This window comes from Nycticebus coucang, chromosome 8 (assembly GCF_027406575.1).
Source record: "Nycticebus coucang isolate mNycCou1 chromosome 8, mNycCou1.pri, whole genome shotgun sequence".
NCBI classification, from domain to species: Eukaryota; Metazoa; Chordata; class Mammalia; order Primates; family Lorisidae; genus Nycticebus; species Nycticebus coucang.
In genome coordinates, this window is record NC_069787.1 from 57,182,234 (window position 1) to 57,199,997 (window position 17,764).

At 37.7% G+C, this 17,764-nt stretch overlaps 1 protein-coding gene across 7 annotated transcripts in view; it reads right to left on the bottom strand.

Moving 5' to 3' along the window:
- ATP2C1 (ATPase secretory pathway Ca2+ transporting 1) overlaps positions 1 to 17,764 on the bottom strand; it is a 178,366-nt gene that overhangs the window by 31,800 nt on the left and 128,802 nt on the right. For all 7 annotated transcript variants that reach the window (XM_053598477.1, XM_053598476.1, XM_053598482.1 and 4 more), the window contains 3 exons: positions 12,782 to 12,938; positions 6,555 to 6,725; positions 5,506 to 5,603 (listed from right to left, as the gene is read on the bottom strand). In XM_053598477.1, the coding sequence (XP_053454452.1) occupies positions 5,506 to 5,603; positions 6,555 to 6,725; positions 12,782 to 12,938 (426 nt within the window). The remainder of the gene's footprint in view (positions 1 to 5,505; positions 5,604 to 6,554; positions 6,726 to 12,781; positions 12,939 to 17,764) is intronic.

Sequence of the window (17,764 nt, forward strand, 5' to 3'; positions counted from 1 at the left end):
GGTACAATAAACTGGCAAAGGTCCTCAAATCTTCTAGGAGAGATAAAAAAGCACATGCTGCACTGAAGAAAAAACAAGTGATTGAAACAAAGATTTAAAACTTACTAAAAATTAGATACTACATAAATTGGGATAATATTATAGGAACTTGGATAATAGATGCAGTGGAAATACAAATGGAGGTACTGCTGTAAAAATCAGAAAAGAAGGAATGAAGATGCCTATTTCTATCATTGAAAGATGAAAAAAAAAGAAAGAAAATGAAAAGAAATATATTGCTATATTTTTCTTCACAGAAAAGTTTCTCTGAAGAAAAATGTACAAATCATAAACAGAATGTATAAATCATAAACAGAAAACACTGAGAACCCCCAGATGTACTTAATAAATAAACACAAGTCAATTTCCATACTATTTTTAATTGGCTCAGAGTCAAAATACATAGCAACGTTGGGAGATTTGGGATGTGTTCCAAAGAATTATAGAAAAGGAAAGCTGAAAAACATTTCCATGAGGGGTAGGATTAATATTCTTTTAGTAGGGTGGCGCCTGTGGCTCAGTGAGTAGGGCGACGGCCCCATATGCCAAGGGTGGCGGGTTCAAACCCAGCCCTGGCCAAACTGCAACAACAACAAAAAAAAAAATAGCCGGGTGTTGTGGCGGGCGCCTGTAGTCCCAGCTGCTAGGGAGGCTGAGGCAAGAGAATCGCGTAAGCCCAAGAGTTAGAGGTTGCTGTGAGCCGTGTGACGCCACGGCACTCTACCCGAGGGCAGTACAGTGAGACTCTGTCTCTACAAAAAAAAAAAAATATTATTTTAGTACACATGGGAGAACCTCGGCAAGCCAGTGACTTTAGAACAGAAGTTTTTATTTGTAACACTAATAGAAGAAAAGCTATACAAACTGGATGTGAGGCAAAAGCAGAAGACCAAATGTACATGTTGGCTGTAAGAGAGTTACATGAACAGAAGATGAAGTGAGGAAAAAGAAAAAGTAGAGGTTTGGGAACAGTCCTGCTAAGATCAAAAGACATAAAAAATTCCTTAATAATATATGCGGGAAAGACTCAAGTATTCAAAACACCTATGCATGAAATACCTGCAAGGAAGTTCTGGTATTTATGGAATTCCTCTTAAAAGCAAGATGAATTTAAGCAATTCAATGAGTTTCTGACAAAGCCTAGGTTTTATTTTGTTCTAGTTTCTTTGAAATAGGACCAGAGTTATCTGCCATAATAAACACTCTTATTTGGGAAAAAATGATGACATAATTTGCCCAGGCTGATACTGTAATTTGTAATTAGCTTCTCTTTTCTCTAACTACTTTTTAGGTTGGTTTCCAAAGTTCACTAGCATTTTTATCAGAGAATCAGAAGAAGAATTCAAGAAAGCAAACACAAAACAAGTTTCAAGAACTTTAACATCTCTGGGGAAAAGCTGAATGAAGGAATAATGGGAAAATGTTTAAAACTGCAGATTTTACGTACATTTACTAATGTATACTCTATCCCAGTACCCCTTAGCAAATCCAACATGGGATTTATTTTTTCAAAAATAAACATCAGGAAGAAACTACAGGCAGTTCCTGGGCAGCGCCTGTGGCTCAGTCGGTAAGGCGCCGGCCCCATATACCGAGGGTGGCGAGTTCAAGCCCGGCCCCGGCTGAACTGCAACCAGAAAAAAAAAAATAGCTGGGCATTGTGGCGGGCGCCTGTAGTCCCAGCTACTCGGGAGGCTGAGGCAAGAGAATCGCTTGGGCCCAGGAGTTGGAGGTTGCTGTGAGCTGTGTGATGCATGGCACTCTACCGAGGGCCATAGAGTGAGACTCTGTCTCTACAAAAAAAAAAAAAAAAAAAGAATACAGGCAGTTCCCAAGTTACAAACATCCAACTGACATGACACACTTACAAATGGAGACTATTACAGTTAATAATAAGTAAACATACCTGTTTCAACTTGCGTACAAATTCAATTTAAAAATAAAGCTATAGACTATCCCGTTTGTTACCCACAGACTGCCTATATAGTATTAAAATGGGGCCTGCATCAAAAGAAAGGGAAAAAACCCTTATCCAATGAAATATATAACAATCTGTAGCAAAGCAAACACCACACTGCCACAGCAGCTCTGAAAATGGTTTGTAATTCAGAAAGACACAATACCAAAGCCATAATCCCGAATGTTAAAATCCCAAAAGGTCACAATCTTTAAAGTCTAAAATTCCTAATGTCTAAACTCCTGAAAACGACAATCACAGGATGGGAAAATTTTAATAGAGAATGTTCATGCCGGTGTGTATCAAATCCTAGAAGAACTTCAGGAAGAACAGCACCACACAGAAATTAAATGTTACTGTATTTTCCAAGGAGAGCTATGTCCTAAGAAAAAAACAGGTATTCATCATGGTGCAAGACTTCAAATTATAGTTAATGATTGTGGCACAAAGTCACTGGCAATCATGGACTAATTTCCAAATAAATGCCCATAATCTATCCCTCTAATATACTTTTTTATATGTCAAATTTTCTTTTTAGTTTTTTTCTGGTTTGGCGAGGGTTTTTTCCTTTTTTTTCCCCCACTATTTTAAATCAGCATTACTCTTTTTGCATTATTTTTTACAATTTGCTATGCTATGTATTTCAACTTCACCTAATCACTTTCAGTACTCTGTATGAAATTGTTTCATTATGCATTTGTAGAAACTTTTAGAGTTCTAATTTGTTTTATGCATGTTTTGCAAACTTGACTCCACACAAATGCATTAACACAATATTGACTTTGTGTGTAAGCACTGTGGTCGTTAAGTAAAATACTGAAACCTTAGTAAGTAAAAAATGCCCTTTTTGTACATCTGCATTTGTAAAAGACAAAATTTCTTAAGATCTCTGCTCTTCGGGCTACTACTGCATACATGGTTGAGGACCCAAAATGGCTTTTGATCAATCTTGTCAAAAGAGTTAGTTTATTTGTCATGGTATTTCAGATGACCATAGGTGATAAAGCCGAGTACACACAATCACCAGCCATGGTTAATATGTATTTATAATTTCCCTTTTTGACCTATTTCTTTATGAATATTTGCTCATTATGTTATACTTATGTGACTATTATTAGTATATCTGACGTTTGTAAATGTATATTTTACTGTGTAAAGTGACCTGTAAAGTACTGTCATTTTTTTCCTCAAATAAAACCCCTTTTAAAAATGTAAAGAAGTATCTTTAAAAATTTTATTGTTTTTTCCAGAATTATATTTCTGAGATTATGAGTTTTCAGAATTTTAGGCCTCAAAAATTTTCATCTTGCAGGATTTCAACATTTGGAGTAAGGGTGTTCCAGACTGTGTCCTTTGGGATTATTATTGCCTCCCTCAGAAAACAGCATTCATGAACAATTAGAGCTTGAGAAAGAAAAGAACAAGGATGAGCAAAATAGTTCATTTCTACTAGTAATCACATCCAAAATCAAATTGCTTGGTAGAGAATGAGGAAAGTGGGGCTGGAGGGCTAGAGACTTAATGCTACCATAAGCATTTCAGAGCACAGTCTATGAAAATATAGAGACAGCTTTTCAGAGGACAATTCAGCAATACATGTTAAGAGCCTTACAAATCTGTTGATCACTGGAATTCAATCATTTCACATGCAGGAATTTAATCTATAGACATAATCAGAGATAGGCACAAAGTCTCATGTACAATAATCAAGGACACAGCAAACAACAGATGAACTTGGGAGTCACAAAGACCACAAAGTCCAAATGCCTCCACTCACCAGCTCTATTAGCCATGTCTCCTAAGAACTCTGGGCCTCAATTTCCTCATCAATAAAAATGGGTTGCCTAAATTTCTTACAAAACTAAACATGCTCTCACTATATAATCTATTTCAGTAATTGTGCTTCTTCCTATTTACCCAAATAGTTGAAAACTTATATTTACCATACATGCATATTTATAGCAGTTTTATCTATAATTGCCAAACCTGAAAGGTAGTACCAAGATGTCCCTCAAAAGGTGAAACGTTAAACAAACTGTAGTATATTCATACAATCGAAATGAACTACCAAGCCAGGAAGAGACATAATGGCACCTTATTTTACTACCGCTTAGTAAAACTAAGGTTGTCCTACTCTGGTCCAACTACAGGTCTGTGACATTCTGGAAAACTATAGACAGTAAAAAGATCACTAGTTGTCAGAGATTCGAGGGAAGGTGAGGAAAAATAAAAAAACAGAACATAGGATTTTGGGGACAACAAAACTACTCTATATGAAACTCTGTGTCATTATGCAATTGTGAAAACTCCTAGAAACATACAACACAAAAACAAAACCTTAACGTAAACTATGAAGTATAAAAATGTATCAATTAAAAAAAATAACAAAAATAAAATTAAAAAAAAAGAATGTATCAATACTGGTTCATTAATTTGCAATGTGTATACTACACTAATGCAAAGTATTAATATACAAGGAAACTAAGAGTAAAAGGTGGAGACGGGGTGGGAATTACCTGCTCAATTATGCTATAAATCTAACATTGTGCTAAAAAATGTCTTAATTATTGACATTTTTAAAATGGGATTGCCTGTCATTTATAATGTGGCAATATGGAGTAAATTAGATACTGTATGTAATACACTTAATTGTCTGGTACATGGTAAATGGTTGCTAAAGTATTATTTACAGTAGTAAAAAATGGCAGCTTCAATTTCATCAAGAAAACGGTCATATAACCATGTATATATATATGTTGTGCATTTACACTACATGCATACATGGTGTATGCAAGCAAAATACTGTGCAGCCATTCAAAACCTGTTTTCTAACTATAATATGATTTTAGAAATGCCAAAGTTATGTAAAATGAATCTTCAGGATTATAACACTATAAAGTACCAACCACGTTTTGTTAAACACATTTTTTTTTAAAAATCATAATACATTAAAACTTATCTTGGATGCTCTACAGAAGACAATCTTTGAGTTTCCAAGTTAGTTTGCAGGCAGCTTGCATTGTAACTCTTACTTTCCTATATTTTTTTATTTTTCTGTAATGAACATGTACTTCTAATGAGTAAATTTTCTAATCAGAAAGGAAGTGTTATAAAAAGATAAGCCTTGGGTTAAAATATGACATGTTCTCACTTGTTCTCACATGAGAGAGCTAAAAAATTTGAACCATGGAGGTAAAGAGTGAAAAGACAGGTAAAAGAGTCAGGGAAGGCTGAGTTGAGAGAGAGAGTAGGATGAAGGAAGTGGGTTAAAAGGTACAAACAGACAGTAAGATAAAAGAAATAAACTCAATGTTTGGTAACAGACAGGACGACTATACTTCACAGAACTGTACTGTACTTGGATGATGGAACACCCTACATACCCTGACTTGATCACTATGCACTGTATACCTGTAACAAAATTTTTCATGTACCCCATAAATTTGTGCAAATAAAAAAATAAGAAAGAGTAAGGCCTTTCAGTCTGAAAGGGTTTGGTTTAGGCCTACCTTTGGTACTAACTGTGAAAGCTGCTGGACATCCATTACATCTATTTCTTCTCCAGAGACTGACTGGGAATTTTTGGAATACAAACCCAGACGACTGGCTGAAGTGAAAGAGAGAGAAAATGAAATTAGCCAAATTGTTTTGCTTGATGCGCTAACCACAGCTAGCAACATAATGCTCACTTAATATGATGTGTTATCTACTCTTTTAAAATATAAAAGGTCTTTATATCAAGGAACCACAAGACCAATTACTTGTAAGACAAATCTATCTGAATTAGTAGTAAGTCTGGAATTTTCTGTTTGTTTCACTTTTGTTTAAATTTAAAAATAGATTTTTCACTATTTAAGCCAGCACACTTAACAGCTGAAACTAAGCCAATCAGGTCTACTCAGCAGCTCAATTTTAATGAAGATGAGAGTGTGTTTTAAGTAGAGCATCCAAAGCCAGAAAAAATGGTGGTAGATCTATGGTACTCATGTAGTTGTATGTAAATGAAAGTAAACATCAAAAAGTTATTCTCCTAACAATACTATGTTTCTTGTGACCTACTCTTCGATAAAGTCTGAAACTCCAGACCCAGCCCCTGTTCAAATTAATAAAATAAGAATGGAATTTAGCAAACTGTTAAATTTATCACTGTGAATTACAATACAAAGGCTCTGAGAGAGTAACTTTCCATTTCTTTTTTGCCCTACTCATACTGTACTTAAGGAATTCTTAAAGAGTGCTGTATGATGAGACAACAAATATGTGTAATAAGCTACTTTCTTTCAAATTCCGTAAAAGTCTGCTTTAAAAATTAATAAGTTGAAAAGGAAAACTGAATTTCATGTTTCCTTTCATATTCATGATCTGAATGTGCTTTTATCTGTCAGCACAGCGCATTATAAAGTTAAAAATAATCAATTCCCCTTCTGTGTATAATATATGATTTCATAATAATTTATTAGAAGTATATTTTTCATTAACAGTATTACCTTTTAAACTTCAATAATCAATTTTTGCCTACAATTATATATCAAAAACAAAGGAAGCAGACTAGTTATACCGATTGCAACTGCAGTCTCCTGTGAATCGCCAGTAATCATTTTTATTGATACTCCTGAGGCAATAAGTGTTGTAACAGCTTCTTTCACACCAGTTCGAGGAGGATCAATGATTCCTACCAAGCCAAGAAATGTCAGCTGTCCCAGTTCAGGACCAGAAGCTAAAGCAAGAACTTAGGAAAAAACAAAATCAGAAAAAGAAAATGTGAGTCACAGAAACCTTAGAATTAAGTTGATAAATTTGGAAATAGTAACCCTTCACAAATAAATCACTTTTAGACTACAGCGTCATTTGTGGTTATTATACAATCTTTAAAAATCAAAATTATCACATGTCAAGAGGTTGTAGTTTAATGGCTCTGGATACAGGGTTGCTTTAAGCTATTAAAAAAAAAAAATGGCTGAGCAGGGTGGCTTACACCAGTGATCCTAGCACTCTGGGAGGCCAAAGTATGTGGATCGCCTGAGCTCAGGAGTTCGAGACCAGCCTGAGCCACAGCAAGACCTCATCCCTTAAAAAAAAAAAAAAAAAAAAATGTAGCTGGACATTGTGGCAGGCGCCTATAGCCCCAGCTACTCAGGAGGCTGAGGCAAGAGAACCGCTTGAGCCCATGCGTTTGAAGTTGCTATGAGCTGTGAGCTGTGATGCTACAGCACTCTAATGAGGGCAACAAAATCATACTATCTCAAAAAATAAATACATACATACATACATACATAAAAAAACTAAAGAACTGTTAGGCAGAGAAGACAAAGGAGGAAGAATGTTTTCCCATAACAAATATATGCAGCTACTATCAACTACTGTCTCTTTAGAAAATACTATTATTTAGAGAAATTATAGGTTCATCAAGTTTTAAAGTCAGTTTTAAACAGACATCTTTTAAGGTGGCTTATAATTTATCTTCCTCTATTTCATAGGTCTCAAAAAAAAAATTCAACAGCCTGAAGAGAAGGCAATATTCACTAATTATATGCAGTCTAGAATAATTTCACACATAACAAATCCTGGGATATAACTTAACCTGGAAAATGGCTGTAAAACCATTAATACCAGCAAGAGTTCATTTTCTTTCACTCTTTCCACAACATCAACATTTATGTTTTTTAGTTCACTAAGAGTTTATAAATACCACCACGTTATTATTTACAGTCAATTTCTTGTCATTTGTGGGCACTTAAGATAGTGTTAAAAAGTGCTGTTAATTTCCCAAATTTCACTTACTCTCAGTATTCTGGAACCTCTGGTAACTACTTTTATTAACCAAAGGGATATGACTGAGTCTGGGAAATTATTAAACTAAACAACTTACAGAGCATGCGCACACACAAAGTAAACATAAATACTTCAAGTGAAGACTGAAAAGTCCCAGAGAGACCAAAGGAGTTATCTATTCTTCTTCAAACAGAAGGTATGAAAGATTAGGTATATTTGAAAATATAGGATAAAGGCAAGTAACTTTTATTTCTCCAATGTGAGAGTTATAGACCTATTTATGTAGACGTGGGCCCCGAAGGCTTTCACTCTTGAGAGAATGAGCCACTTGACAGTCCCTGGGGCTGGGACTGAGACAGCAACAGAAAAGTACTGTGAATAGCATTTTGTGTGTAAGAACATCCTAGGAAAGATCAGCTCTGGGTACTTCCAAAGGAGGGTGGCATTAGCCTAGGGGTTAGTATCCTGTGTATCTTCGCTTCTTCAGCACAAATGAAGATCTACCACTACTCTTTGGGTCAAGGATAGGTAAACATTTTATGTGTAGAAAGCTCCTGATATAAAACAATATATATTCTAATTTAAAATTTAAGAACCATAATTAAGTATTTTAAGAATCTTAACTTTTGTAAGATGAAACATAAGTACATTTCAATTGAGATTTCAGATCTTTATTTTCTTCATTCTGGTAATCTCAGTGAGAGGGGGAAAGTGGAGCACCAAGAGAGGAAGGAGGAGACAGGAGGCAGGAGACAAAAAGACTAGAACCTCTCCTCAAACCTGTGAACAGGTATTTTCTCCTCTACTAACACTGGTCTGCTTCACAACGTTACAACAGAAAATACCACACCACCAACCTCCACAATCTTTCAGATGAAAAGAGTTCATCAAAATAAGAAGTGTGAAAACTCTGTTCCAAAAATTGAGAAAAACAGGGTGTATATGACAGACCCTCTGAAACCTCTAAGGTCTCTAAATCCATGCCAACTTTGAAACCTCTCGCTGCATGCAGAATAATAAAATTCTGCTTTTTTGTTGCTGTTTATCAACTGTTTCAGTGATTTATGAACAGCTGGAAACAACCCAAAATAGTGATGACATCCCAGCAGCTCAAAGGGGGAAAGAAATAGGTTTCTATCTTATGCTCTATCAGCACTTTTTAAAAAAATTAAGTGCATATTAGCAAAAGTAGATTAAAACAGGAAAGATCAAAGCCCCAGATGTCAGGAAGCAGGGAGAATGAGATGACCCAGAAGAGCAACAGGTACCTTGTACCTTCCCAGAAATAGCTCCAAGAAGCTGCCATTGCTCCTTTAGGTATAAGCTCTAGCAAGCCAAACCCTCTTTCCCAGCTGTAAGCTCTCCTGCAGTTGCCCTCACGTCTCCGAAGCTCTACCAACTCAACTCTGGGCCAAGCCTCAGCAACGTCATTCTCTTTCCCCACCTAGGGTAGGAAGCTGAAAGGTGTGCAAGAGAGTCAAAAGTGTTACTCTGAGCCTGAGTATCTGAGCTTCCTGAAGCTGGAGACACCAAACACTTTGGTCTGCTTACTGTTCAGATGGGAGTGGGGGTACAATGTATCGGGGCACTCCCTGTGCCCACTTCTCCACAGTGTTCAGTCAGCATTTGCACATTTGGCTTGATAAATTTATTAAAATTCTGTGGTCTCAGACAGTTCCCTCTACTCTTAAACCTGGCCCAGTTCAACCAAAGAAGAGTCCCCTCCTGCCCCATCAGTGATGCTGGGAGAAAGACTCTGCCTTGTCTTCAGGGGTCCAGAAGATACGAAGATGTTCAGCAGCACATTCAAGATTCAGGCCTGTGGGAAGAAACCTCAGAAACTCTGGAATCTGCCATCAAACCCTCTTCATTATAAACAGAAAAAAGGGGGGAAAGAAAAAGTTATTTTTCTTTAAAATAAAATTTTTTTTCATACAAAAATAGATCCATATGCAAAATAATTTCTCAGCCAAGAAGCTCCATGTCCCATTTCCTTAGAGACAGAGGGTGAGGTGTTAAGACAATCACAATACAGCCCACACTCCAGATGAGACACACCAAATTCTGAGGAGGGCATGCAGAGTGACCTCAGCTCAGGAGTCTGGGGGCCAATGCAGAGAGTCCTGAGAAACAAGGGCATAAAGCAAGGGACCAGGATAGGGGGAGTATTCTCTATCTACAAGAAATATCTTTCCTGACTTAGTGTATTATAAGAACAGAAACCTACAAATCTATCCAAATGTTTGAAATCTGAAAAAGCCCTTGCTTGAGTGAATCACAAATAAGAACATTTTTCACTCAACTTCTTTTTCCTTTCTCTCAAAATTTTTAGTGCTTATCGCTCTTCGCAGATGATATGATAGTATATCTGGAAAACAGTAGGGACTCTACTAAAAAACTCTTTAAGTGATCAAGGAATACAGCAGAGTCTCAGGTTACAAAATCAACATTCATAAATCAGTAGCCTTTATATATACCAACAACAGTCAAGTTGAAAAAACAGTTAAGGACTCTATCCCATTCACAGTAGTGCCAAAGAAGATGAAATATTTGGGAATTTATCTAACAAAGGACATGAAAGATCTCTATAAAGAGAACTATGAAACTCCAAGAAAAGAAATAGTTGAAAATATTAACAAATGGAAAAACATACCATGCTCATGGCTGGGAAGAATCAACATTGTTAAAATGTCCATACTACCCAAAGCAATATATAATTTCAATGCAATCCCTATTAAAGCTCCACTGTCAAACTTTAAAGATCTTGAAAAAACAATACTTCGTTTTATATGGAATCAGAAAAAACCTCGAATAGCCAAGACATTACTCAGAAATAAAAACAAAGAGGAGGAATTACGCTACCAGACCTCAAACTATACTACAAACCGATAGTGATCAAAACAGCATGGTATTGGCACAAAAACAGAGAAGTAGATGTCTGAAACAGAATAGAGAACCAAGAGATGAATCCAGCTAATTACCGTTATTTAATCTTTGACAAGCCAATTAAAAACATTCAGTGGGGAAAAGATTCCCTATTTAACAAATGGTGCTGGGTGAACTGGCTGGCAACATGTAGAAGACTGAAACTGGACCCACACCTTTCACCATTAACTAAGATAGACCCTGACTGGATCAAAGATTTAAACTTAAGACATGAAACTATAAAAATACTAGAGGAGAGTGCAGGAAAAACCCTTGAAGAAATCGGTCTGGGCGAGTATTTTATGAGGAGGACCCCCCCCCAGGCAATTGAAGCAACTTCAAAAATACACTACTGGGATTTAATCAAACTAAAAAGCTTCTGCACAGCCAAGAACACAGTAAGTAGAGCAAGCAAACAGCCCTCAGAATGGGAGAAGATATTGGCAGGTTATCTCTCCGACAAAGGTTTAATAACCAGAATCCACAGAGAACTCAAACGCATTAGCAAGAATAGAACAAGGGATCCCATCGCAGGCTAGGCAAGGGATTTGAAGAGAAACTTCTCTGAAGAAGACAGGCGCGTGGCCTTCAGACATATGAAAAAATGCTCATCATCTTTAATCATCAGAGAAATACAAATCAAAACTACTTTGAGATACCATCTAACTCCAGTGAGACTAGCCTATATCACAAAATCCCAAGACCAGAGATGTTGGTGGGGATGTGGAGAAAAGGGAACACTTTTGCACTGCTGGTGGGAATGCAAATTAATACATTCTTTTTGGAAAGAGATATGGAGAACACTTAGAGATCTAAAAATAGATCTGCCATTCAATCCTGTAAACCCTCTACCGGGCATATACCCGGAAGACCAAAAATCACATCATAACAAAGATATTTGTACCAGAATGTTTATCGCAGCCCAATTCATAATTGCTAAGTCATGGAAGAAGCCCAAGTGCCCATCAATCCACGAATGGATTAATAAATTGTGGTATATGTACACCATGGAATATTATGCAGCCTTAAAGAAAGATGGAGACTTTACCTCTTTCATGTTTACGTGGATGGAGCTGGAACATATTCTTCCTAGTAAAGTATCTCAAGAATGGAAGAAAAAGTACCCAATGTACTCAGCCCTACTATGAAACTAATTTAGGGTTTTCACATGAAAGCTATAACCCAGTTACAACCTAAGAATAGGGGGAAGGGGGAAAGGGAGGGGAGGGAGGGGGGAGGTGGGTAGAGGGAAGGGGATTGGTGGGATTACACCAGCGGTGCATCTTACAAGGGTATATGTGAAACTTGGTAAACGGTCTGTGAAGCTAGTGAATGATGCCCCATGATTATATCAATGTACACAGCTATGATTTAATAATAAAAAAAAAATTTTTAGTGCTTAGACTTGTTTCATTAATAAAAGGAAGCCAACTCTTCCAATTTCCTCAGGAACTATGTAACTGTATATATTCAGCACAAGCCAGGTGATTATCCAGAAATAAGAACCAGGTATGACCTCATGCCCTGCCCCTCCGATCCTACACGACATCTCTACAAGAGGTGGCCTAATGTGTACATGCCCAGTAGACCCTCTCCCAACCAGTGTGCAATTGGCAACATACGCACAAACTTTACCTGGGCACCTCTTTACCTCCCTAGTAAAGGGCAAAAGGGAGACAGATGAGGATCCAGTTAGCAATCACCTTATCAGAGTAATCAGCAAATTATAGGCTTAAGACTTCAAGTTTTAGGAAAGTATTTTAATTCTATTAACAAATAAGTCAAAGTAACATCATTACTTTGGTAAAATAAAAAGTAACATCATTTTACCTTGATCCATCTCCCTTCTTACAAACTTATTTAAAATAAAATTTCTATTACCTACTTGGAGACCACTGGAAGTCTAAAAGAACCAGAGATTTCCTATTTTGCTACTTTCTCAACTAAAATGTAACACCTCAGAAATGCCAAGGGTTCTACAAAGCCTAAAATACAGCTGGACAACTCTGATTTGAAGCATGAGTTTGCATGAAATTAAAAGAGGTTTCTAAAGTTCCACCCCAGGAGACTGTGCTGAAATGGCCTTACCTCTGAGTCCTGCTGAGCCCATTCGTGCCTTCTCTTGTTGGTACATATCTCTCTGCTGCTGGGTAAGTGACAAAGTTTGTCCTTTGCTGTGGTATGTAGTACAGTACTTAATCACCTGTTCATAAGCACCTTTCATAAAACAAATCTCTGGTCTGTCCTAAGAAGAAAACATGAAACACAAGTTTAATTCTGACTTGTACTTATCTGCCAGTAGAGCCCCCTAACAAGTGGATGTGTTTCTCCTAAATCCCAGGGGAGTTACTTGAGCTTAAGGCTTTGCATGACACTTGAACTCTGAAGATTAAAAATTCCAATGTGCTTCTTCTAACCTCTATAGGAACAACACCTGCCCCTACCATCCCACTCAATGAAGGCAATGCTATAATAAGTTCTAAACTAGGCCCTCTGAAATTCTGAGGAGGCTCATCACGGGAAGAAAAAGAAAGCAAGCTAAATTATCAGCCCACACACAATGGTTTAATCTCTCTTTTAGCTACTATGTGTGTGTGTGTGTATACACACACACACCCATGATCTCATTTAATTCTCACAACTACCTTGTAATTATGGCTATTATTAGACTTTTATCTTTATCACAATAAAGGTAATATTAACAAGCTTGTTTCCTGCCCAACCCTTCTCCACCAGTCCTACTCCACACAGGCAAACCAATTTTAACTTTTTAAAGCTTTTTTCTTTGCTATTTACCCTTATGTTTTTTAACATGTTTACATTGCCACTCAGTTGTCAATTTTATACATTGACTATTGGGATACATGTTAATTTGGCTACTTCTACTATTTATCCCCCTCCCCCCAACTGTATGATACAGTTAAAGCAAAATTTGGCAGTATTCCATTTATAACACATCATGACTCCTCGCATGTAGAAATGGGTTTCCCCATCATTTCCCGCACCCTCAAAGTCAGGTGTTACCTGCTTTGCCAATAATTATGAGAAGTATTTGTATCATTTCCAAATGGAAATGTAGGCACCAGAGCAGACTCTGCTATTCCTCCACCCTGCTGTGACAGCGTGTGCTTACACTGAGATAGAGCTTCTATCTCTTGGGCTGCAAGTATCTACACTGAGCAAACATTCGGGGGTAGGGAGAGACAAAGGGGCAGATGTTGTTTTCACCACCCATCCTGACTGACAGATCCTGTTTAAGTTTTGTCTTCATAATGTTAACAATCACTTTTTTAAATTGCTTAGTCTTCTTTATACCTATCATTCACTGTTCCTAAACTCTTCAGTGTGGACATAAAACCCTTTTTTGAGGCTGATTTCTAGGCCTGCTGCACAACCAGTATCCAAGAATTTCCCTTTACTTTCATCCTCACTGGATTCTAAGTCTTCCTTTTCTTTGGTTTAAATTGAAGGCTCTAGTTTCCAGTATTGTAGTTGAAAAGTAGATAGAATCTATAGTAGCCCCTCCCCTCAACAATTACCTGCAGTTTCACTTCCCAGTTTGGTTATCTGCAATTGACTGTGGTCCAAAAATACTCAACAGAAAATTCCAAACCATCAACTTGAAAAAGTTTCAAATTACACATCCTCTGAGGAGTATGATAAACTCTCACACCAGCCCACTCTGTCCCACCGAGGATGTGAATTATGCATCTGTCCAGCATAACCATGGGATACATTTAGTAGTCACTCAGTAGCCATCTATGCTATCAGAAAACAAAAAAAACCCCAAACACCATAGTATATACACTGTTTGGTACTATCCATGGTTTTAGGCATCCACCAGGGATTTTGGAACAGATTACTCTCACATAAGGAGGGCCTACTGTACATTAATTCCTGAAGGTTTTTTTTTTTTTTGTAGAGACAGGGTCTCACTTATGGCCCTCGGTAGAGGGCCGTGGCCTCACACAGCTCACAGCAACCTCCAACTCCTGGGCTTAGGCTATTCTCTTGCCTCAGCCTCCTGAGTAGCTGGGACTACAGGCGCCCACCACAACGCCCAGCTGTTTTTTGGTTGCAGTTCAGCCAGGGCCGGCGCCTTACTGACTGAGCCACAGGCGCCACCCAATTCCTGAAGTTTTTTACATGATCTTTTCTTCCACCCCAAAAATTACTGGAAGTTTTCCAAATCCTCATTCTCCAGGTATCCTCAAATTTCTTAATAATAAAAGATCTTAATGTTTACTCCCTTATCCTACCTCTCTTAACACATATTGTGCTGAGCAGTTGGAAGGCCATTTTATTCTAGAAGCTAGTCTTTCTAGTCTGAAATCTTTTCTGGTATTATTTGACAAAAATCTTCCTATTTTGTGTTCTCTCTTCCTATTACCACTATTAGTTGAATCTCTCATATTTATTTTCTGATTTTCTTCTTTTTTTTTTTTTTTTTTGTAGAGACAGAGTCTCACCGTACCGCCCTCGGGTAGAGTGCCGTGGCGTCACACGGCTCACAGCAACCTCTAACTCTTGGGCTTACGCGATTCTCTTGCCTCAGCCTCCTGAGTAGCTGGGACTACAGGCGCCCGCCACAACGCCCGGCTATTTTTTGGTTGCAGTTTGGCCGGGGCTGGGTTTGAACCCACCACCCTCGGCATATGGGGCCAGCACCCTACTCACTGAGCCACAGGCGCCACCCTTATTTTCTGATTTTCTTACCTTATCTCTTATGCTGTACACTTCTTGACCTTCTGCTCTACTTTGGCAGGTTTCTTTATTTGGTAAATATTCTGTTGAAAGTACAGTTTTCTGTTGTCATTTTTTACGTCTGTTTCTCTGAGATCCAATTCTCTATTGGTGCGGTCTGAGTCTTTTACACCAAAGACTTTCCTTCTGTATCTAGTAATCCTTGCCTGTCCATTTTGGAGCAAAGCAATTAAAGGACTAGAAGCTCCATGGACATCAGTGGAACTAATCAACTGGTAAACTTCACTGTAAAATGATGAGATTTTAAGCCTAGGAGTAGATTCGCACTTCCAGTGAACACAGAGTTTAGTAAGGGGTTCCCCTTACTATGGGACCCTCCCTAGGTCCAGAGAGCTTTTCTAAAACTCTTCAATCTTCTGATTTAGCAAATGTGGGTAGACAGATGCCTGTCTGCTAACATTCTAAGAAACAAACAGAGTTAAGGACTGGACGCTTATCCTTCAGACAATGACCTCACCTTAATCACTCCGTTTTCCATTTTAAGCCCCTTCCACCCTTACACCCAAGGTCAGATTTCTAATATTCCACAAGAATAAAGGAAGGCTAATGGTCTGGCCTAAAGCAGCAGCAGCAGAAGTACTTTAGAAAGTTCTGTTGCTTTCTTATTCACAATTTCAACCTTCTCTCCCATTCTTAGCTCTATGCCCACTCCCTGCCTTCAGAAGTACCTGGCACCTGGAGTCTCCCCCACACTTTGAATTTATATCTTCTATTCCTTATTAGTGATTTTGATAAATTCCAGGGAGAGAAAAATGTATATTGCCATGTTCAAATGAAGGTCTTCTAAAAACTAATTGAGCCACTAGAGTTATTTTTAAATTGGGAAGTTTCTTCTATCTCTTCTAGATCCTGAGTCACATTTTTGGGTGTTTCACTGGTTGGTTTTGTTTTGTAAGAGGAACTCTTCAGGTCAGCAAATAAGAAGAATCCAATGTTTCCAAACTTAAATCCTGCCACTCCCTGTCCTCCACAACCACTACTGTAAAGATTCAGTCTACCAATGTAAAACTTTGGTGAGATTAGATTCAAAATGGCTGAAAAGTGGAATTAAGCACTACATGAAGCACATTACCTTCAAAGTGTGATAGTTTATAATCTGCAATAAGACAGGCCCAGAGAGTCACATTCACATGTATAGATTCTTGCTATGTAACTATGTGGTCAAGAAACATACAAGTCTAACGCAACTTTTGAAAACTTTACATTTACAAGGTTTAAAGAGACAGGCATTTTATTTTTATAGTTTTCCCACTGCCTTGTTTCCTAGGAGTCTACAAAAGTTTCATTGAAGAACATATAGAAATCGGTTTTTATGGCCCCCCATGTACAGAGTTTCTAGAAGAACTTACCAGTTCAATGATGACCAGTTTGGCCTTTCTTTTTAAAAGCAATACATTTCCTACTTATTATGGGGGTTAGGGGGTGGGAACCTTTCACCCACTCCTGTCTACATAGATAAAATTGGTTTCAAAGTATTTGCTCGCACATGAAAACACATAATTATTAATTCCTATTAAAGGAAGTATAACAACAACAAATACATTTTTTAAGAATGAAATTTTAGCATCAAGCTGGTAACAGCAACTATGAGTAATATACTTCTACACTGTACTTACTACACTAACTGTGCAAAAATCTATAAAATGCCCAGAATAAAGTGGTACCTTGAAATATCAGTGTCATTTTGTCAGTTTGTAAACTAGATCAATCAACATTAATTACACACATTTGAGAACCACCTTTCCACAAAGTAATGTGGCTTTGTTCTGAAAGTATTTTTTCAATGAAAGAACACAGACTGAAACACATCAGAGACCTATGATGAACTGTTACCAAGAATGAATAACATGTTGAGAAAACTTGATGGCACAAGCGCTAGAAGATTGAGATGAGGCTGTATTCAAACTGTTTGCTCACACAACAAAACTGTATGTGTGCATGAATTCTATACGGAGAGTACATCAAAGAGAATATGAGAATAACGAAAAGGAGTGTACTCTTAATAATAATTTATGATTGGGCGGCACCTGCGGCTCAGTGAGCAGGGCGCTGGCCCATATGCCGAGGGTGGTGGGTTCAAACCCAGCCCTGGCCAAACTGCAATAAAAAAATAGCCGGGCGTTGTGGCGAGCGCCTGTAGTCCCAGCTCCTCGGGAGGCTGAGGCAAGAGAATTACGTAAGCCCAAGAGTTAGAGGTTGCTGTGAGCCGTGTGACACCATGGCACTCTACCCAAGGGCGGTACAGTGAGACTGTCTCTACGAAAAAAAAATAATAATAATAATTTATGATTATTACACAATTTAAAG